This window comes from Aotus nancymaae, unplaced genomic scaffold (genome assembly GCF_030222135.1).
Source record: "Aotus nancymaae isolate 86718 unplaced genomic scaffold, 86718_ANA_hifiasm-v0.15.2.pri h1tg000089l, whole genome shotgun sequence".
Taxonomy (NCBI): Eukaryota; Metazoa; Chordata; class Mammalia; order Primates; family Aotidae; genus Aotus; species Aotus nancymaae.
Window position 1 is genome coordinate 7,683,006 of NW_026988504.1, and position 19,832 is coordinate 7,702,837.

At 44.4% G+C, this 19,832-nt stretch overlaps 1 protein-coding gene across 1 annotated transcript in view; it reads left to right on the forward strand.

Moving 5' to 3' along the window:
• The window catches only part of GRB2 (growth factor receptor bound protein 2), an 85,769-nt gene continuing 65,937 nt past the window's right edge, over window positions 1-19,832 (forward strand). Inside the window, exons 1-2 of the mRNA XM_012453724.2 lie at window positions 1-193; window positions 12,988-13,202. Of these exons, the coding sequence (XP_012309147.1) occupies window positions 13,125-13,202 (78 nt within the window). The 5' untranslated portion in view covers window positions 1-193; window positions 12,988-13,124. The remainder of the gene's footprint in view (window positions 194-12,987; window positions 13,203-19,832) is intronic.

Here is a 19,832-nt window from a genome sequence, read left to right on the forward strand (position 1 = left end):
AGCGAGGCGGCTCTGCTGCTTCGGCGACCGGGCGGCGGCGGCGGCTGTGGCTGTGGCTGAGACTGTTTCTGTGTCTGTGGCCGTGACGGCGGCGGGAGCAAGCGCTGCCCTCGCGGAGCAGCCTCGGGGTTGGCGGCCGCTCGCACCGTTGAGAAGGGTCAGGCCGGACGCGGAGCGGACTAGCTGCGCCACGGTGAGTGCGGGCGGCTGCTCTCGGCGCCGCTCCGGTGTCTCTTCCTCTCCGCTCTGAGACGGGAGTGGGCCCTGGGGGAACCGGGACCGGCTCCTGGGTTCGGGTCGGGGCGGCGAGGCTCGGGACGCGGAGCGGAATGCCCGAGGCTCTGGACTCTGCGTTTCCCCTTTTGGGGCGCTTCCTTCCTGGGGAACGTCCTCCTCCGGCTCTCGGCTCTGTCTGTGCAGTGTCCGGGAGCCCGGGGGTAGAGGTCGGGGCTCCCTCGTGAAGTCCCCTGCCTTCGTTGGAAGGGTTTGCACGGAAGGGGCCCGGGAAGCCCGGACGGGCAGAACGCCGACTGAGTCAGTCCGCCCGATCCCGGCGGCGGGGGACTCGGTGTGGGCTGCAGCTGTGGTGATTGATGCGCCTCCGACCTGCACGGCAACCACGTCACCATCTCTTGGCGTCTTTGGGCTTAATTTTGTACGGGAATCCACCGTGGGGTAGAACGTTCGCTTCCGGAGACGGGGGAGATGTCTTTATTCTAACACTTAAAAAAAAAACTATTTGAAAAATTAAGCAGCAGCAGGTTGGACTGCACCGAGGAAAGATCGCGGCGAGAGCGGGCGCTGGTAGTTTTCATTTGCAGCGCGCCCTCTCTGATTGTAAACCACATATGAGTTATGGCTTGTTTGGAAAGTTTTTCAAGGCTGGCTTCAAACGCTATGAAAGTGCAGTTTGCAGGGGACTGAAGTGCATTTGAGGTGTATCTCTTCTTGATGCTGTTGACTTTCAGAAATGTCAGACGCATGAGAGAAATCAGCATTAGTCCCTGGCTTTCTTAATCCCTCTTTCAGTACTTCTCAGTTATTTCCTTATCTCTACTTCTGTCCATTCCACTAGGGACAAGAAATGCTTGTGTAATGCAAGTCATTTGCCCCTTCCTCCCCCCACCCCCCTCTTTTTTTCTAATCTACTTCCCCTTCCTACTTGGTAGTCCCCACTGTGGCGTAGTTTTTCGAGGTTTCTTCCCTTTCGTGCTGTTCGTTTTCTCTCATTTCAAGATTCCGTCCTTTTTCTCGGGAAGAGACCCCCTTTCCTGCTTTGGTTCCTTTACTTTTGCGCTTTCCCCTGCGTTCGCTAGTCAGCCAGAAGGGTTGCTAGAGAGCCATTGGAGGCTGAAGTTCCCCCGCTGAGAAGGGGGTAGGGGGCTCAAAAGATTGAATTCAGCGGGGTGCGGTGGCTCACGCCTGTATTCCCAGCACTTTATCGAGATCCAGACCATCCTGGCCAACATGGTGAAATCCGCCTGTACTAAAAATACAAAAATTACCTGGGTGTGGTGGCGCGCGCCTGTAGTCCCAGCTTCTCTGGAGGCTGAGGCAGAAAAATCGCTTCAACCCGGGAGACGGAGATTGCAGTGAGCTCAGATCGCACCACTGCACTCCAGCCTGGCGACAGAGCGAGACTCCGTCTCAAAAAAAAAAAAAAAAAAAAGTTTGAATTATTCCCTAAGAATTCAGTCCTGCCACTAGGTTACAAGTGTGGTTTGCTTGTTATTTTTGTGTTTTAGTTTTTTTTTTTTTTTTTTTTTTTTTTTTTTTTTTTTTTGACACGGAGTTTCGCTCTTGTTACCCAGGCTGGAGTGCAATGGCGCGATCTCGGCTCACCGCAATCTCCACCTCCTGGGTTCAGGCAGTTCTCCTGCCTCAGCCTCCTGAGTAGCTGGGATTACAGGATTACAGGCACACGCCACCATGCCCAGCTAATTTTTTGTATTAGTAGAGACGGGGTTTCACCATGTTGACCAGGATGGTCTCGATCTCTTGACCTTGTGATCCACCCGCCTCGGCCTCCCAAAGTGCTGGGATTACAGGCTTGAGCCACCACGCCCGGCCGTGTTTTAGTTTTTTAAGATTATGCTTTTGTGCCTGTTTATGCTTTCTTCCAGTATGTCTTTATAATAGTAAGGAATATTGGGTCAGCTCAGGGCTTATGTGACTTTTTGACTTTTAGTGGGGGGTGTTAATGTTAAAAAGTGAAGGTCAACTATAAATCTATATTAGGTTAAAATAGTCTGAAAAATGTAAGACGCTAGAACTGATTTAGACCATCGAATTAGTTGAAGCCTGCGCGTTGTAGTAGTACTAATTTATTCGTTGTTAGGCTTTTAGATAAAAATCAGGGATCTTTTTTCTACATCTATTATAACTGGCCTTTGTTGTTGTTTTTGAAAAGGAAATCTCTATTTGCTCCTTCCCAAGTTCAAAATCTTCCCAATCTCAAGATTTAAAAGAGTTAATTCTCATGATCAGCTATCTCCTAGCAAGCATTTATTTATTTATCTTATTTTATTTGTTTATTTTTTGAGACGAATCTCACTCTGTTGCCCAGGCTGGAGTGAGTGGTGCTGAGGATCTCGTCTCACTGCAGCCTCCTCCACCTCCTAGGTTCAAGCACTCTTCTGCCTCACCTTCCCAAGTAGCTAGGATTACAGGTGCTCACCACCACACCTGGCTAATTTTTGTATTTTTGTGGAGACAGGGTTTCACCATGTTGGCCACGCTGGTCTCGAACTCCTGACCTCAAGTGATCTGCCTGCCTTAGCCTCCCTAAGTATGGGGATTACAGGCATGAGCTACTGTGCCAAGCCTAAACTCAAACATTTAAATATTTGAGGCACTTTGTCAGCAAGTTATTCCGATTTGAGAGGCTTGCTGGGTTTTAAGTACTACCAGTTGCTGGTACTTAGAGATTCTTCTCGGTAATTCCTGTTATGTTGCATATTTTGCTTTGGAGTTCTAATTGTTGCATAGAACAGAAGAGCAAAGGATTTTGGAGAAAGGAAGTAATACAGAATAGAGTCGCCATGCTCTCCTGAGAGAAATTAATACTTGACTGCTTAATTCAGAGGAAGTCTCCACCATTACCAAGTGGCTTTTGAGAGTCTGTATTTTTTTGTGTGTCAAAGTTGCCTTTTTCCCAGTTGTGCCAAGTGAATATGCATTATTTTCATTTCATGCAAGGACATTGTAGTGCATTATCTGGAATGCAAATTTTAAAATCTGGTTAAGGCATCCTTATGGTACAGCAGTGATTTAAAATTTAGTATGCATAAAAATCACTGGGGATCTTTTTAAAATTAGGTTCTGGTAGAACTCCAGGATGTTTCCCATAGTGAATCAGTCTCTGAATGGAGGGATTTTGATACAGATGGTCTAAGGATCAAAACTGTTGTTAACAAATGCAGCCATAAATAATAAGACTGCTGTGTAGCTTTAAATTATTCAACTTAAAATTACATTTTTTGTGTATACACAAAGTCAGTATTTAGAATAGCCTAATGGAATAAGTGACTATAGGCGTGATTCGTTTTTTGAGATGGATTTTCTTGCTCTTGTCGCCCAGGCTGGAGTGCAGTGGTGCAGTCTCGGCTCACTGCAACCGCCTCCTGGGTTCAAGCCATTCTCCTGTCTCAACCTCCTGAGTAACTGGGATTACAGGCACCTGCCACCACGGCTGGCTAATTTTTTGTATTTTTAGTGGAGACGGGGTTTTGCCATGTTGGGCAGGCGGGTCTCAAACTTCTGACCTGAGGTGATCCGCTTGTCTCGGTCTCCCAAAGTGCTGGGATTATAGGCATGAGCCATTGCGCCTCTCCGATTTGTTTTTACCTGTGTAAATTTTTTAGCATTCTTAGTACTGTGACGTGGAGTGGTTTAACTTGAAGTTTATACTTAATAGGGTCATTAATTTGCCTTACCAGAGAATTTTTCTGAGTCTGTAGACTCAGACTAGACTTTAGATTTTTTAACTTGTGAAAGTAACAGCACTCAGTAAAAACTATACTTACACATACAACTGTTTTGTTTTTCACTCTCAGTACAATTATAAATTATAGGAGAGATTTATCACTTTATTATAAAATGGTCTTTGTTTTACAGGATTTTGCTCAACTGTAGGCTAATGTGTTTGGAGCACATTTAAGGTAAGGTAGGGTAGGCTGAGCTATGGTGTTTGGTAGGTTAGGTGAATTAAAATGCATTTTCACTGGGCAAGGTGCCTCAGGCCCGTAATCTCAGCACTTTGGGAGGCTGAGATGAGCGGATCACCTGAGGGCAGAAGTTTGAGATCAGCCTGGCTAACATGGTGAAACCCCGTTTCTATTAAAAACACAAAAAATTAGCTGGGCATGGTGTTGTGTACCTGTAATCCCAGCTACTTGAAGGGCAGCAGTTGCAGTGAGCTGAGATCTTACCATTGCACTCCCGTTTAGGCAACAAGAGCAAAACTTTGTCTTTAAAAAAATGTATTTTTGATTTAACGATATTTTCAACTTATGATGGCTTCATCAAAATACCTGCCTATGCAGATGGAAGCTCCAGATTTACTCTTAGAACATGTAGGCTAGTATTTGAAAAGAGACTGAAAATACTAGTTAAGATCTCTGGCTTATACTAGATTATAATAATAAAATCATCACAGCCCACACTACAGCAGATAATTAGCTCAGTCTTTTGGAGACAGCCAGAGACTTCTACCAAGCAGTTTCTCTTTTAATTCTCAAAATGACTTTATAAGGTAGTTGGTGTTATCATTCCCATTTTCCAGTTGAGGGATACTAGGGATTACAGAATGTAAGTTATTTCTCCTTGTTAGTAAGTGGAAAAGTGACGTTTGAATCCAGGTCTAACTCCAGGAGGACAGTAAACTTCTTGGTTTGTGTTCTGACTACAAAAGTAATACATGTCTGTTGTAAAAATAATGAAAATACAATTGAGGTGTATCATGCAGAAAGTAAAAGTGTTCTGTGATCTCGCTAGCAGAGATAACCATTGTTAGCTTTTTTTTGAACTAGGAAAAAATAATTTTTATTATTTAAAACTTAATTTTTATCGGCTGGGTGCAGCGGCTCACACCTGTAATCCCAGCACTTTGGGAGGCCGAGGCGGGCGGATCACGAGGTCAAGAGATCGAGACCATCCTGGCCAACATGGTGAAACCCCATCTCTACTAAAAATACAAAAAAATTAGCTGGGTGTGGTGGTGCATACCTGTAGTCCCAGCTACTCGGGAGGCTGAGGCAGGAGAATTGCTTGAACCCGGGAGGCGGAGGTTGCAGTGAGCCGAGGTCGCTCCACTGCACTCCAGCCTGGTGACAGAGTGAGACTCTGTCTCAAAAAAAAAAAACAAAAAACTTAATTTATCTTTGTCATGTTTAAAAAAATGGCTAAAGATCTGACTTTCGATGTCCTCTTTTTCTATATCTTTTTATTGCTTCTGCCTCTATTAATTTATGAGCTCTGTTGTTTTTCTTCTACAGAGAGTAACTCCTTGGCATGCACATTTTCTTCTTCATTTTCACCAAATTCTTCAGGGTCCTTTAGTTCATCATTTCCATCTTGCTCATGTGCCTCTTGAGTCTCCAATTCACAGTCTTTGATAAAAGCATCATCTTCCACAGAAGCATCTGCACTCAGCTCATTTGCTGCTTCTTGTTTTTTACCTTTGCTTTTAATTGGTTTCTTGTTAGGAGTGTTAGTTGAAACAGTTAATTCAATGTTATCTGGATCGCCTCCTTCCTCTTCAATAGCCTGCTTGAGTTGGGAGATGAGCACGGTCTTGACTCGGGTGATGTCTGAGTTCCACTGCTTCAGCTCGGACTTCAGATCGATGACCCGCAGATCAGTGATACTTTTTTTTTTTTTTTTTTGAGACGGCATTTTACTCTTGTCCCCCAGGCTGGAGTGCAATGGTGTGATCTCGGCTGACTGCAACCTCCACCTCCCGGGTTCAAGGGATTCTCTTCCCTCAGCCTCCCGAGTAGCTGGGGCTATAGGTGCCCACTACCACGCCCAGCTAATTTTTTGTATTTTTAGTAGAGACAGGGTTTCACCGTGTTAGCTAGGATAGTCTCGATCTCCTGATCTCGCGATACGCCCGCCTCAGCCTCCCAAAGTGCTGGGATTACGGGGTGATCTGTGATCTTTTTACTTTCCTCCTGACCCAAGGCGGCCATCATAGGTAGCGGCAGCCATCTTAGAAGAGCAGCGAGCAGCCGAGGCAGTGAGTGGGCTCAGCTTTTTTTTCCTTGGGATGGAGTTTTGCTCTTGTTGCCCAGGCTGGAGTGCAATGGCGCGATCTCGGCTCGGAGCAACCTCTGCCTTCCGTATTCAAGCGATTTGGGATTACAGGCATGCGCCACTACGCCCGAATAAATTTTTGTATTTTTATTAGAGACGGGTTTCACCGTGTTAGTCAGTATAGTCTCGATCTCCTGACCTTGCTATCCGCCCGCCTGGGCCTCCCCAAGTGCTGAGATTACAGGCGTGAGCCACCGCACCCAGCCAGATCAGTGATCTCTTTACCTTCTACCTGACCCGGGGTGGCCATCACACTGGTAGCGGCGGCTGCCATCAACCGGTAGCGGCGGCCATCTTAGAAGAGCAGCGCGCTGCTGAGGCAGTGAGTAGGCTCAGTTTTATTTTTTGAGATGGTGTTTTACTCTTGTCCCCCAGCCTGGAGTGCAATGGCGCGATCTCGGCTCACCGCAACCTCCGCCTCCCGGGTTCAAGTGATTCTCCTGCCTCAGCCTCCTGAGTAGCTGGAATTACAGGCATGCCCAACCATGCCTGGCTAATTTTTTTGTATTTTTAGCAGAGACGGGGTTTCACCATGTTAACCAGGATAGTCGATCTCCTGACCTCGCGATCCACCCACCTCGGCCTCCCAAAGTGCTGGGATTACAGGCGCGAGCCACCGCGCCCGGCTGGATCGGTGATCATTTTACCTTCCGCTTGACCTGAGGTGGGCATCGCACCGGTAGTGGCAGCCATCTTAGAAGAGCAGCGCACTGCCGAGGGAGTGGGCTCAGCTTTTTCTTTTTTTTTTTTTTTTGAGATGGTGTTTGTTCACTCTTGTTGCCCAGGCTGAAGTGCAATGGCGTGATCTTGGCTCACCGCAACCTTTGCCTCCCGGGTTCAAGCGATTCTCCTGTCTCAGCCTCCCAAGTAGCTGGGATTACAGGCATGCGCCACCACGCCCGGCTAATTTTTTGTATTTTTAGTAGTGACAGGGTTTCACCCTGTTAGGATAATTTCGATTTTCTGACCTCGCGATCCGCCCGCCTTGGACTCCTGGGAATACAGGGGTGAGCCACCGCGCCCAGCCAGATCGGTGATCTTTTTACCTTTCGCCTGACCCAAGGCGGCAGTCACACTGGTAGCAGCTGCCGTTTTAGAAGAGCAGAGCACTGCTGAGGCAGCGGGTGGGCTCAGATTTTTTTTTTTTAAGATGGGGTTTCATCATTTTGGCCAGGCTGGTCTGGAACTCCTGAATTTAAGTGATAACGCCCACCTCGGCCTCCCAAAGTGCTGGGATTATAGGCGTGAACCACCACGCCTGGCTTCACTCCCCCTCCGCCCCGCGCGCACGGAGTTGACTCTTGTTGCCCAGGCTGGAGTGCAGTGGCGTGATCTTGGCTCACCGCAACCACCACCTCCTGGGTTCAAGCGATTGTCCTGCCTCAGCCTCTTAAGTAGCTGAGATTACGTGGCGAATGCCTGTAAAGTAGCCTCTTAAATAGCTGAGATTACAGGCATTCGCCACCACGCCGGATAATTTTGTGTTTTTATTAGAGAGGGGGTTTCTCCACGTTGGTTAGCTTTTTCTCGGACTCCTGACCTCAGGTGATTAACCTGCCTAGGACTCCCAGAGTGTTAGCATTACAGGCATGAGCCACAGCGCCCGGCTGCCTTTTTTTTTTTTTTTTTTTAAGCACATACTGATGTATTATTTTGCCTTAGAGAAATACGATAAACTGTAATTTTTCTGTTAAAAATTTGCGGCCGGGTGCGGTGGCTCCCACCTATAATCCCAGCACTTTGGGAGGCCAAGGCAGGCGGATCACCTGAAGTCAGGAGTTTGAGACCAGCCTGGCCAACATGGTGAAAACCCTTACTCTACTTAAAATACAAAAATTAGCCAGGCTTGGCGGTGGGCACCTGTAATCCCAGCTACTTGGGAGCCTGAAGCAGGAGAATGGCTTGAACCCGGGAGGTGGAAGTTGCAGTGAGCAGAGATCACACCATTGTATTCTAGCCTGGGACAGAGCAAGACTCCATCTCAAAAAAAGAAAACAAAACAAAAATTTAATAACATATCCTGGTATTTATGTAGATACTCCATACACAAGCTCATGGATATTGATCAGGGGTGTGTGTGTATATGTGTATGTTGCACATTGTGTTTTGTCTCATTGTTTCAGTGAGATAAATCTGGGAAGTGAAATTGCTTGGTCAAGAGTATGTATTGGTCGGGCGCGGTGGCTCATGCCTGTAACCCCAGAACTTTGGGAGGCCGAGGTGGGCAGATCATTCGAGGTCAGTAGTTGGAGACCAGACTGGCCACCATGGTGAAACTCCATCTCTGTTTGAAAATACAAACATTAAAAACAACAAAAAATGAAAATATAAAAATTAGCTGGTGATGACACGACTGTAAACCTACTTGGGAGGCTGAGGCAGGAGAATTACTTGAAACCTTCAAGTGATCTTGGCTCACTGCAACCTTCCAGCCTGTCCAACATAGAGAAACCCCGTCTCTACTAAAAACACAAAATTAGCTGGGCATGGTGGTGCATGCCTATTACATAATCCCAGCTACTTGGGAGGTTGAAGCAGGAGAATCACTTGAACCTGAGAGGCAGAGGTTGCAGTGAGCCAAGATCACACCATTGCACTCCAGCCTGGGCAACAAGAGTGAGATTCAGTCTCAAAAAAAAAGAAAAGAAAAAAGAAAAACCAGAGCTTGTTTCAAAACTTTGCCCAAAATTGTAGCTGTAAGTGTGAAGGGCCTGCTTCTAGAGATCATGAAGATTCAACACTAAGTTATACTGGACTGGTATCATGTATTTTCTGTGAATTTTGGGAAGAGGGGAGTTAAATGGAAGAAAGAAAAAAAATCTTACAAATACCTTTAGGATAGTAGTTTTTTGGATACAGTTCATATTGTTTGAAAAAAAGGATTAAAGCTATGCTTAAAATTCACTGCTTGGGATGGGCTGGTAATAGTTTTGAGATTATTCTCCTTAGGCTTCAGTGTTGAGTACACTATACCCAATTTTCTTGGGAAGTGAACAGCAACATTTACTCAGTTAAAATCACTATACATTGTGTCTGCTTTCAGATTTCTTCCTTTTAGTAATAGTGTTGTGTGTGTGTTAGATTTTTTCTTCTGCCTTTACTGAAACACACCCTTTTGAATTCCTTTAGCAAATACCCTCTTTTGTGTGGATAACCTAATAAGCTTTTCCCTTCGAGTTTTCTGTTTTTTTACTCAGCACAGCCATGGAAGCAGGGATTTAATTTTTTGTCAAACTCTGCATCTCACAAAGCAATAGTTACTCGAAACATGAATTTTTAAGAAGGTTATTCTTTTTAAACATTCTCTCAACAGATGAGCTGAGTAGCAGCAGGAAAGGAGGTGTTGAGAACTGTCTTGGTTTTTGTGCTACTGCTGTTAACAATGCAGCTGTCTTAAATCCTGAATGACATAGAAACTTATGGCTGGTCTTACTACATAGCACCTTGATAGTGACAGGGCTTTTGGGTTTCTATCTGATTTCTGTTTTTCAAAAATAAAACTCCTTATTTTTTCATATTATTTCAAATATTCTTTAGCTTCTATCACTAATACATGGTTTCAGCAATAGAGACCAGTTAAATAGGCTGAGGAAAGTATTGATAGCATGTAGCAGAGATTTTGGAGCATTTGTTAAAAGTAAAAATAGGGCTGGGCGGCCGGGCACAGTGGCTCACGCCTGTAATCCCGGCACTTAGGGAGGCCGAGGCAGGCGGATCACAAGGTCAAGACATCGAGACCATCCTGACCAACATGGTGAAACCCTGTCTCTGGGAAAAAAAAAAAACAGGGCTTGGCATGGTGGCTCACTCTGTCACCTGTAATCCCAGCATTTTGGGAGGCTGAGGCAGGAGGATTGCTTGAGGCCAGGAGTTTGAGACCAGCCTGGGTCTTTTACAGATGAGAAAAGCTCCGTTTGCCCAGAATTGTAGCTGTTAGTGTGAGGCACCTGCCTCTAGAGACCATGCAGATTCAACACTAACTACACTGGACTAGTCTAACATTGTGAGACCCTTCTGTACAAAAAATACGAAAAGTAGCCGGGCATAGTGGTTCACAATTGTAGTTCCAGCTACTCGGGAAGCCGAGGCATGAGAATTGCTTGAGCCAAGGAGGTCAACGGTGCAGTAAGCCATGATCATGCCACCGTACTTGTGCCTGGGCAACAGCGCAAGACCCTGTCAAAAAAAAAAAGAGACAGAGAAAAGAAAAAGTAAAAGTAGATACACAGGGAAATAAAAACAGAACACTAAGCAGTTGCTAATGCTGGGGAAAATTGAAGGATTGTACAAAAAAGTATGATTGGGCTGGGCACAGTGGTTCCTGCTTATAATCCCAGCACTTTGGGAGGCCAAGGAGGGCAAATCACTTGAGGCCAGGAGTTCAAGACCACCCTGGCCAACATGGCAAAACCCCATCTCTACTAAAAATATAAAAAGCAGCCAGTCATGTTGGCATGTGCCTGTAGTCCCAGCTACAGGCCAAGGTAGGAGGATCACTTGAACCTGGGAGGTGTAGGTTGCAATAAGCCAAGATCACACCACTGCACTCCAGCCTGGGCAATAGAGAGAGACTCTATCTCAAAAAAGAAAAAGTATGATTCTTGTAGTGCATTCCTTAAATTATCATTGAATAGTATTTTATAATATACCACTGGTTAAACCAGAATATGTGATATTACTGGGATAAGGCAGGGAAAACTGGCTGGTGGAGCACCTACATCTTCACCTTTCAGGCAATAGATAATGGCTGGAATAAACTAAGAAAGCAGTTAAAGCGCAATCTTTAGAAATACTCTATCCATTTTGTACATTGACCACAAAATTAAAAAAAAAAAAAAATGCTCCAAGTAAACACAAAGAGAAAGCAAAAAACAAAATTGAGAGTGATTGCCTATGGGTGTTGGTCGGGAGCATTTTTCATAAGCCTTTTAATACTCTGACTTTCAAAATTATGTACATGGATTAGTTTGATCAAAATAACTACGCAGAGTGTAAGTGAAGGGCATTTAAGGATACTCAAAAGTACTCTCAGATCAATCTCTGTATTTTTTAATATTTGCTGGGACTCTTTCTTTACTTTCCCCTGTTATAGCCAGCGCCACATGGAATATCTTAGGTACGACCTGAAGGAATAAACATTGTTTGGTTTATTAGTTACCTGCAGCAGAATGTTTGGCTTTCAGAATTTGACTGAAGGACTCATTATCAGACGATGTATTTTCTTTTTGATAGTACTTATGTTGGTTTAATCTTAATATTACCCACTGGTTTGTTGCTTGGTCCATTTGCAGCTATGCTTGATTAGTGCCCCAGTTGTTACCTTTAGAACAAGAGAGTAATAATCACTTATGCCCCTCAAATGAGCTGCTAGGTCGTAATTATCTAAGAAAGGTGTCACTATAAATAACCTGTCCCAGTTCTGCTGTTTTCTGCTTTTGTTTAACAAGTATGAAGACAGTGACCGAGCTAACCAGAACAGGGATTTTATTTTTCTTTAGTTATCCAAAGATCTAGGTTGTGTCCTATATTCATGGCTGGAGACGCTTCGCGACACCAGTGATTGTACTACTGCCAGTTCATCATTGCCTGATACAGTCTCTCAGGGTTCTCCCAGAATATTTTACCTGAAAAATGCAATTTGCATCAGTTTTATATACTCTTCTTGCTCTAAGAAGCTGTGCTCAGGGTGACTGTGGGAGAGACTTCTGTTTGACCTTCTTCGGGCACCATCTCCCTGCATTTTCTTTCCCAAAACAAGACACTTGGCAGCTCAGATTCTGAAAAACAGATTCCTTTCAAGTGTAGATTAGGACTTCAGCTCTGCTCCTTAGGCTAGTTAGAAATAATACAGAGCTATTTCTGGAGTGCTGAGCCTTGGTCATTTGTTTCAAGGCCTGGTGGGGACCCCAGAGTCTTGGGGATCTCCAGGGGAAAGAAAGGGAGCCATATGCAAGAGCGTTGTTCCTACCATTTGCACCGGCACACTGCTCGGAGCTGTGGTCTTTCTCTCCTTACCTGAACTTGCCTGTCACAGCGGGGAGGTGCTGGGGGAGAGCTGCTGGTGCTCGTAGCAGTAAATGGATTGAAAAAGCAGTTCCTACGTTTACTTTCTTCTGCTCTCCTGGGAGCAGACCATGGTTTAGTTTCGAGAAGAGTGCAGCAGCTGAGACCAGAGTCTTGCTTTACTTGCTTTTGACTGTGGAGTAGGGGAGCCAGCATTCTCAGAAGACCAGAAACGATGGCAAGGGGAAGGGAGGGAGACAGGCCTGTTTAACTGAGGAGAGACAGGTGCCATTTCCAGGGTGAGGCCTTCCTTTCAGTGGACCGTATTTGGTGCTGGAGAAGAGCCTGTGAAGAGTGAAGGAGGAAAGGCGGAGACTGAACGGGACTCCAGCCGGTTCCTGCACGCAGCGCACCCCCAGCGGGAAGGAAGAGGAAGTGTGTTCAGGAATAGCTCAGGCAGCTGCGCCATTGGCCAGCAGGCCTGTCAGTCGCCTGGGGGCTGAGGCTGAAAAGAGGAAGAAGTGGAGGGGGCTGTTGCCTGGAAGGGAGGGAGGAGGGCTGAGCCAGGCTGAGCCAGGGGGCGTGGGGGCTGGGACCGCAGGCCGATTGGCAGGGCGGGGTTGCCTTCAATCCTGGCCACTTCTCTTAATCGTCCCCCTTCTGCTTCAGGGTGGCATTGTGTGTCCCAGAGTGCCGGAGTGAGTCCCAGAAGAGAGGCAAGGCTAAGCCCAGAGTGCTGGGTTGCTTCAGCAGGGAAGACTCCCTTCCCCCTGTTTCAGGCTGCTGAGCACTGAGCAGCACTCAGAATGGAAGCCATCGCCAAATATGACTTCAAAGCTACTGCAGACGACGAGCTGAGCTTCAAAAGGGGGGACATCCTCAAGGTAAGTGCTGATGCCGAGCACAATGCTGAGATTGCTCTCCTTGTGCTCATCCACCTTCTTTCGCCCTGATTACACACAAAGAAGCTGTGTTTTTCATTGTACACTTTTAACATTTACCATCATATGTGATATGGAGAGCTTGAGATATATGCTGAGTAGGATACTAAATATGACTTAAGTGAGTTGATGTGATGTGTGGTCTTTAACTGCCTTTGTGTGAATACTTCAAGTATTTGTTTGTCTATTGATACTGGTAGTATTTCAAGTAAAGTCAAAGTTTAATGTGATTGTAAAAAGGAAGTATATGAGTAGATTGATCTGCCCTGTTGAGTTTTATCTAAAAATTAGCATTTTTTAAAAAGACCTAGACTTAAAGTATTTATGTAAAAGCATTCAGTTAGTCTTATTTTACATAGCCAAAAGATTTTGCATTCTGGAATATGATTTTGGTAGGTTAGAAATTAATTTTCCCAGTTTAGAGAGATTGTTAGAAGTACATACCAAAACTCATTAAAGAACCTCAGTGTATTTTTATCCTTTGTGAAAAAACAAATGGAGTTCTCAGTAATAAGGTGCAACCTGCTATTGTACAAGTCAGATTTTGACTTTCTTAAGAGAAACTTGAGGAGCAATTACCCCGTATTAAACTTTAATTGCAAGAAAAGAAACCTGCTGACAGTTTAAAAATCAGCTTCTATACAGTGCACAGCTTATTTTGAGCTCCACTATTTATGTGAGGATTCACTCTCCCCCAGCACATGTTAATTATGTTGTTTACCCAATTGACTGGAGCAGTTTGCCCTTTTGGATGTGTAATTTATTTTAACAAGGATGAGTGTTTTTGGAGTATCTTAACTTTAAAAGAGGAAAGGCTGGAGTTTAATGTTTGAGTGTTCCCTGTGTCTTAAGTTTTGACATTTTTCCTTCTGAGCCTTAGACTTATTGTTGGAATTTGCCACTCATTTGTTTACCACTCCTGAATGAAATTCTTAGCATTTTATAAGGGGAAAGAAAGTGGAGATGTAGAAATATGGTTCTTTTAAAAGGACTTGAGGTTTTTTTACTTTTAAGTTATGTGGACCTATTGATAGTCACTATTTTGCCCTCGTTGCCCAAGGTGTCGTAGAGTTCTACTCTGAAGTTAACTGCCCAGTAATTTCTTAACGTTACAAATGTAGGCTGAGTCTCATAGAAGATGATGCTGCAGAGCCCTTTAAAGAGAATAAAACTTTGTGTCCGTGTATTCATTTCAAAGCTGGGTTTGTGACAGCACACTTTTCCCAGGTATTCTCAAAGTCAACACTAAATTGTCAGAAAGCAGATGGAACCAGTGATAGGTTTCTATTTTCTTGGACAGCTAGAAATCAGGGCAAAGTTAACTTAGACTACAAAATTGCTCGGTTTCAGTGGTGTATGGGAGAGGTAATTTGATGTTTCTGTAGGTGATTACTAGTTCCCGCAGATAATCCACTTGTGATGGTAGAAGATGGGCTACTCAAATGCCCACATTTATAGCCTGTACAAAAACCCTTTTGGGCCAGTATTTTGTTTTTTGTTTTTGATACATTCTAGAGCCAGCTTTTTCATAAGTTTACCTTAGAAACTTGAACCTAGAAGGCGGGCAGTTCCTATTTTTCTCAAAATCTGTCCCATTGCACATTAAGCACTGAAGCAACAAATTAAAACTAGGGGCATGCACATGCAGTCTCTAAGAATTTTTAAAGAAGAATTTTCCCTAATTTCTGTCTTTGAAATTTGTCCTAGACCTAGACCATGAACATTTTATAAGTTCTTGTAACTTAAATTAGTAAACTCTGGCACAAGTGTAAACACCTTCTCTCCCATGCTATTATTAGGGAAGAAGATATTGTTTAACATTCCTTCAGAAATTTTTATTATGGAGGAGAAAGTGAATCAAAATACTCACATTTACTTTCAGACTTTCTTTGAGGAGAGAGAAAAATACATATATGTGGTTCTTTTCAATTTGGTAGATAACTGAGATATGAAGTCATAATGCCATTATTGCTTTTGAACTGTGGCCATTAGCTGTTTGTTAGTAATGTTGTGGCTTTACTCCAAAAGAAAAAAAAGAGTGACGATACAGTAGTTGCCCTTTGTCTCATAACTGTGTGAAATGGCTGGGTGAAGAGGAGGGACATGCTTTCTTAAAAGCTGTTAGTTAAAAAAACAGGGTTTTCCTCATTTGATTTTTCAGGGAGTAAACTGACTTCATTTGAATAGCTTTAATTTGTTAAGTTTTGAGGATATTAGTTGTAAGCCAACACAAGTTTTAAAAGTTGCTGGAATAGCATTGACAATTTGATTGAAATAGGCATATATATGTACTCTCTTGATAAAGGAGATGTGCATATGGTTATTTAGTAAGTTTCATTTCAAGTTAATGAAATAGGGGCTTAACCTTCACCTTATGACTATAGTTCAGAAGGATTGCATCTCCTGTTTTGGAGTTTCTGATTAACTTTTAGTTAAAAATGGTGACTCCTCTCCTCCAGCAGACCCCTTCCCTACTTTCTGTATACACATTGACCTGTTACTGTCCTGAGAAAAGAGGAAAAAATAAAGCATTTTACTGGAAGTCTAAAATGGAGTTGAATGCTTCAATATATCTGGCTTTGTTTCTCTCTCATAAAAGCTTGTGTTCTTCTTGGTTGGGGGAGGGAGAGGACACTGGGATGTAAAATAGAAGGACTTGCTCTTCCACTGCAGGTTTCAGGCCTAGTGTGGTTGGAATAAATCAGAATTCCCCCCACCATTGTAGGGCAGGCTTGAAATAGTCCCAGAAGTTCTCCACTGACAAGACCCCTAAATAGTCTACACTAGAGCACATAAAACTGGATGAGCTTACCTAGGAGTTGCAGCTGCCATTTAGGGGCTTATGTATATGTACTTCAAATTGTGCTGCATAGGAATTAAGAGACCATTTTGAGCTCTCAGATCTGTACTCATTCCATTCTAGAGCCAGCTACTTGCTTTCTTCAGCTCTAGTGAAGAGCCAGCCCTGGATCATCTAGGTGTATTCTACTCTCTCTGGCATGAACTACCTTTACCAGTTTCCTTTTTTTTTTTTTTTTTTTTGAGACGGAGTTTCGCTCTTGTTACCCAGGCTGGAGTGCAATGGCACGATCTTGGCTCACCGCAACCTCCGCCTCCTGGGTTCAAGCAATTTTCCTGCCTCAGCCTCCCGAGTAGCTGGGACTACAGGCGTGCGCCACCATGCCCAGCTAATTTTTGTATTTTTTAGTAGAGACGGGGTTTTACCTTGTTGACCAGGATGGTCTCGATCTCTTGACCTCGTGATCCACCCGCCTCGGCCTCCCGAAGTGCTGGGATTATAGGCGTGAGCCACCGCGCCCGGCCCACTTTTTTTTTTTTTTGAGACAGTCTCGCTGCGTTGCCAGGCACCAGGCTGGAGTGCAGTGGCACGATCTCAGCTCACTGCAACCTCCGCCTCCCTGGTTCAAGCAATTCTCCTGCCTCAGCCTCCTGAGTAGCTGGGACTACAGGCATGTGCCACCACGCCCAGCTAATTTTTGTATTTTTAGTAAAGACAGGGTTGCACTATGTTGGCCAGGATGGTCTCGATCTCTTGACCTCATAATCCGCCCGCCTCAGCCTCCCAAAGTGTTGGGATTACAGGCGTGAGCCACCATGCCCAGCCGCCAGTTTCTTAAACTACTTTAAAAACAGGTCTTGAGTTGACATTCAGATCTTCAAAGCATCCTCTGTCTCAGCACTGCCTGGCCTATTTCATTGTCACACTCAAACTGAGCATCTGGTCCTGGGATAAGTTGCTTTGAGAGTTGGGAGAAAAATATAAGATGTACTTTCTCCCTCCAGAAACTCCAAAATCAAGTAAGAGAATTGAGATTAAGGCCGGGCACGGTGGCTCACGTCTGTAATCCCAGCACTTTGGGAGGCCGAGGTGGGCGGATCAGGAGGTCAGAAGATTGAGATCATCCTGGCCAACATGATAAAATCCCATCTCTACTAAAAATACAAAAAAATTAGCTGGGCGTGGTGGTGCACGCCTGTAGTCCCAGCTACTCAGGAGGCTGAGGCAGGAGAGTTGCTTGAACCCAGGGGGCGGAGATTGCAGTGAGCTGAGATGGTGCCACTGTACTACAGCCTGGGTGATAGTGCGAGACTCTGTCTCAAAAAAAAAAAAAAAAGAATTGAGATTAATATGTGAAAGAGGAGTACACAGTGGTATATACAAATTTTTTTAGAACAGGAGAAGATTTTTTTTAATTTCTTAAGTTAGACTTATTATTTTACAGATGAGGTAATGGTGGCCCATAGAGATTAAATATATATCCAAGATCACACAACTATCATTCTTAGTAGTGATTTGTAGTAGTGATTCTTAATAGTTTTTAATGGAATACTAGAGTCGTGTTGCACACTGTAACTGCTAGAGTCATTCAGGAAGGATGAGACTGGCAAGAGCTGACATCACTCAGGGGTGTGCAGAGTTGTGACCTGAACTGAACCTTGTAAGGAGAACAGGACGTGTAGGTTAAGAGAAGGAGGACATTTCAAGGGAGATGGAAGTTGTGCTTGTTGTGTTTGAGATAGGAAGGCTGGAATAAGAATCTAGACTGACATAGTGTAAAATGAGGTAGAGTTGGAGCAAGGTGAGAAAAGCCCAGTAAGAGTTTAATCTGGTCCTTAAGAAGCCTTGGAAGTTTTTTTGTTTTGTTTTGTTTTTTGTTTTTTGAGACGGAGTCTCGCTCTGTCGCCCAGGCTGGAATGCAGTGGTGCGATCTCAGCTCACTGCAACCTCTGCCTCCCAGGTTCAAGCGATTCTTCTGCCTCAGCCTCCAGAGTAGCTGGGATTACAAGCACGTGCCACCACGCCTGGCTAGTTTTTATATTTTTAGTAGAGATGAGGTTTTACCATGTTGGTCAGGCTGGTCTCAAACTCCTGACCTCATGAGCCTTGGAAGGTTTTTAAGTGATGAAGAGTGTTGTGTGTGTGTGTAATGAATTGCAAGGGGCCAAGCCTGGGGTCCCAAGCCTGTATGGTTGCAAGTAATCAGGTTATGTGTCACACTTCTGTACTAGAAATGGAGGGGAGTGGCTTGAAAGATACTGAAAGAAAGAATCATGGGATATCTGCTTGTCAGTAAGTCTCCTAAGAAAAGAATGTCCTTTGATTATAATCCTCAATGGGAGAAGATCAGTGGAGAGCCAGACTCTAGTATGGTTGGTTAGAGTTTTCACAAGTTGTAAGTCCTGAGTTTCAGTGCACAAGTCCCATTTTAGGGGTTCAAATTACCTAACCTAAAAAATAAAAAGCCAGGTAAGCTAGTGCAAGCCTTAAGACCCCACCTGCTCATGAAGCTGAGACAAGAAGATTGCTTGAGCCCCGGAGTTGAAGCCTAACCTGGGCAGCAAAGCAAGACCCTATTTGCAAATTAAAAAAGAAAAAAAAGTAGGAGTGTTTTTCTTTATTTTCCCCCTCACTATTTTAAAGTCCTAGTATCAGTATACTCTGTAGAAGCATTTATTTTTTTCTATCCAAAGTGCTGAGATTACAGGTGTGAGCCATTGCACCCAGCCTTTGCCTTTTGGTAAGAATTCTTAATCGGTCTTGTTGACTAAACCAGAATATTGCATTTACTCCTTAAGAAGGAGGGCAGTTTGTGGCCAGGCGTGGTGGCTTATGCCGGTAATCACAACACCTTGGGAGGCTGAGGCATGTGGCTCATTTGAGGTCAGGAGTTCGAGACCAGCCTAGCCAACATGGTGAAACGCTGTCTCTGCTAAAAATACAAAAAACAGCCAGGATTGGTGGTGCACACCTGTAATCCCAGCTACTCGGGAGGCTGAGGCAGGAGAATTGCTTGAACCCAGGAGGTGGAGGTTGCAGTGAGCTGAGATTGCGCCACTGCATTCCAGCCTGGGCAACAGAGGCAGACTCCCATCTCAAAAAAAAATAAGGAGAAGGGCAGTTTGTTGTTTGAGTTCTTTTAAAGCAAATAATCTGCTTGTTTTTTATTATATTCATTTTGTCAGCTAAATGGACTATTTCCAAATAGGTGCTGAGAATGAACTTTCAGTTCCTATATAAAACTCTTTTTGGGACACTGGCTGAAGATCTCTCTTTCCCCTGTTAGGAGAAAGAAATAAGTAAGGAAATGTAGTATTCCTTCAGGATCTTTGAGGTTTCACCTCTAAACCATATGGTTGAACAGCTACAGCTACTAATTTTTTTTTTTTTTTTTTGAGATGCAGTCTTGCTTTGTCGCCCAGGCTGGAGTGCAATGGCACAATCTCGGCTCACTGCAAACCTCCGCCTCCTGGGTTCAAGTGATTCTCCTGTCTCAGCCTCCCGAGTAACTGGGATTACAGGCACCTGCCACCATGCTTGGCTAATTTTTTGTATTTTTGGTAGAGGTATGTTTCACCATTTTGGCCAGGCTGGTCTTGAACTCCTGACGTCAAGTGATCCATCTGCCTTGGCCTCCCAAAGTGCAGGGATTAGAGGTGTGATCCGCTACTCCTGGCCAAGATTGGCATTCTTAACCCCATTTTATAGGTGCAGAAACGGGCTCAGAGCTTAAGAGACTTGCTCAGGTTCACACATCTAGTGAGTGATAGAGA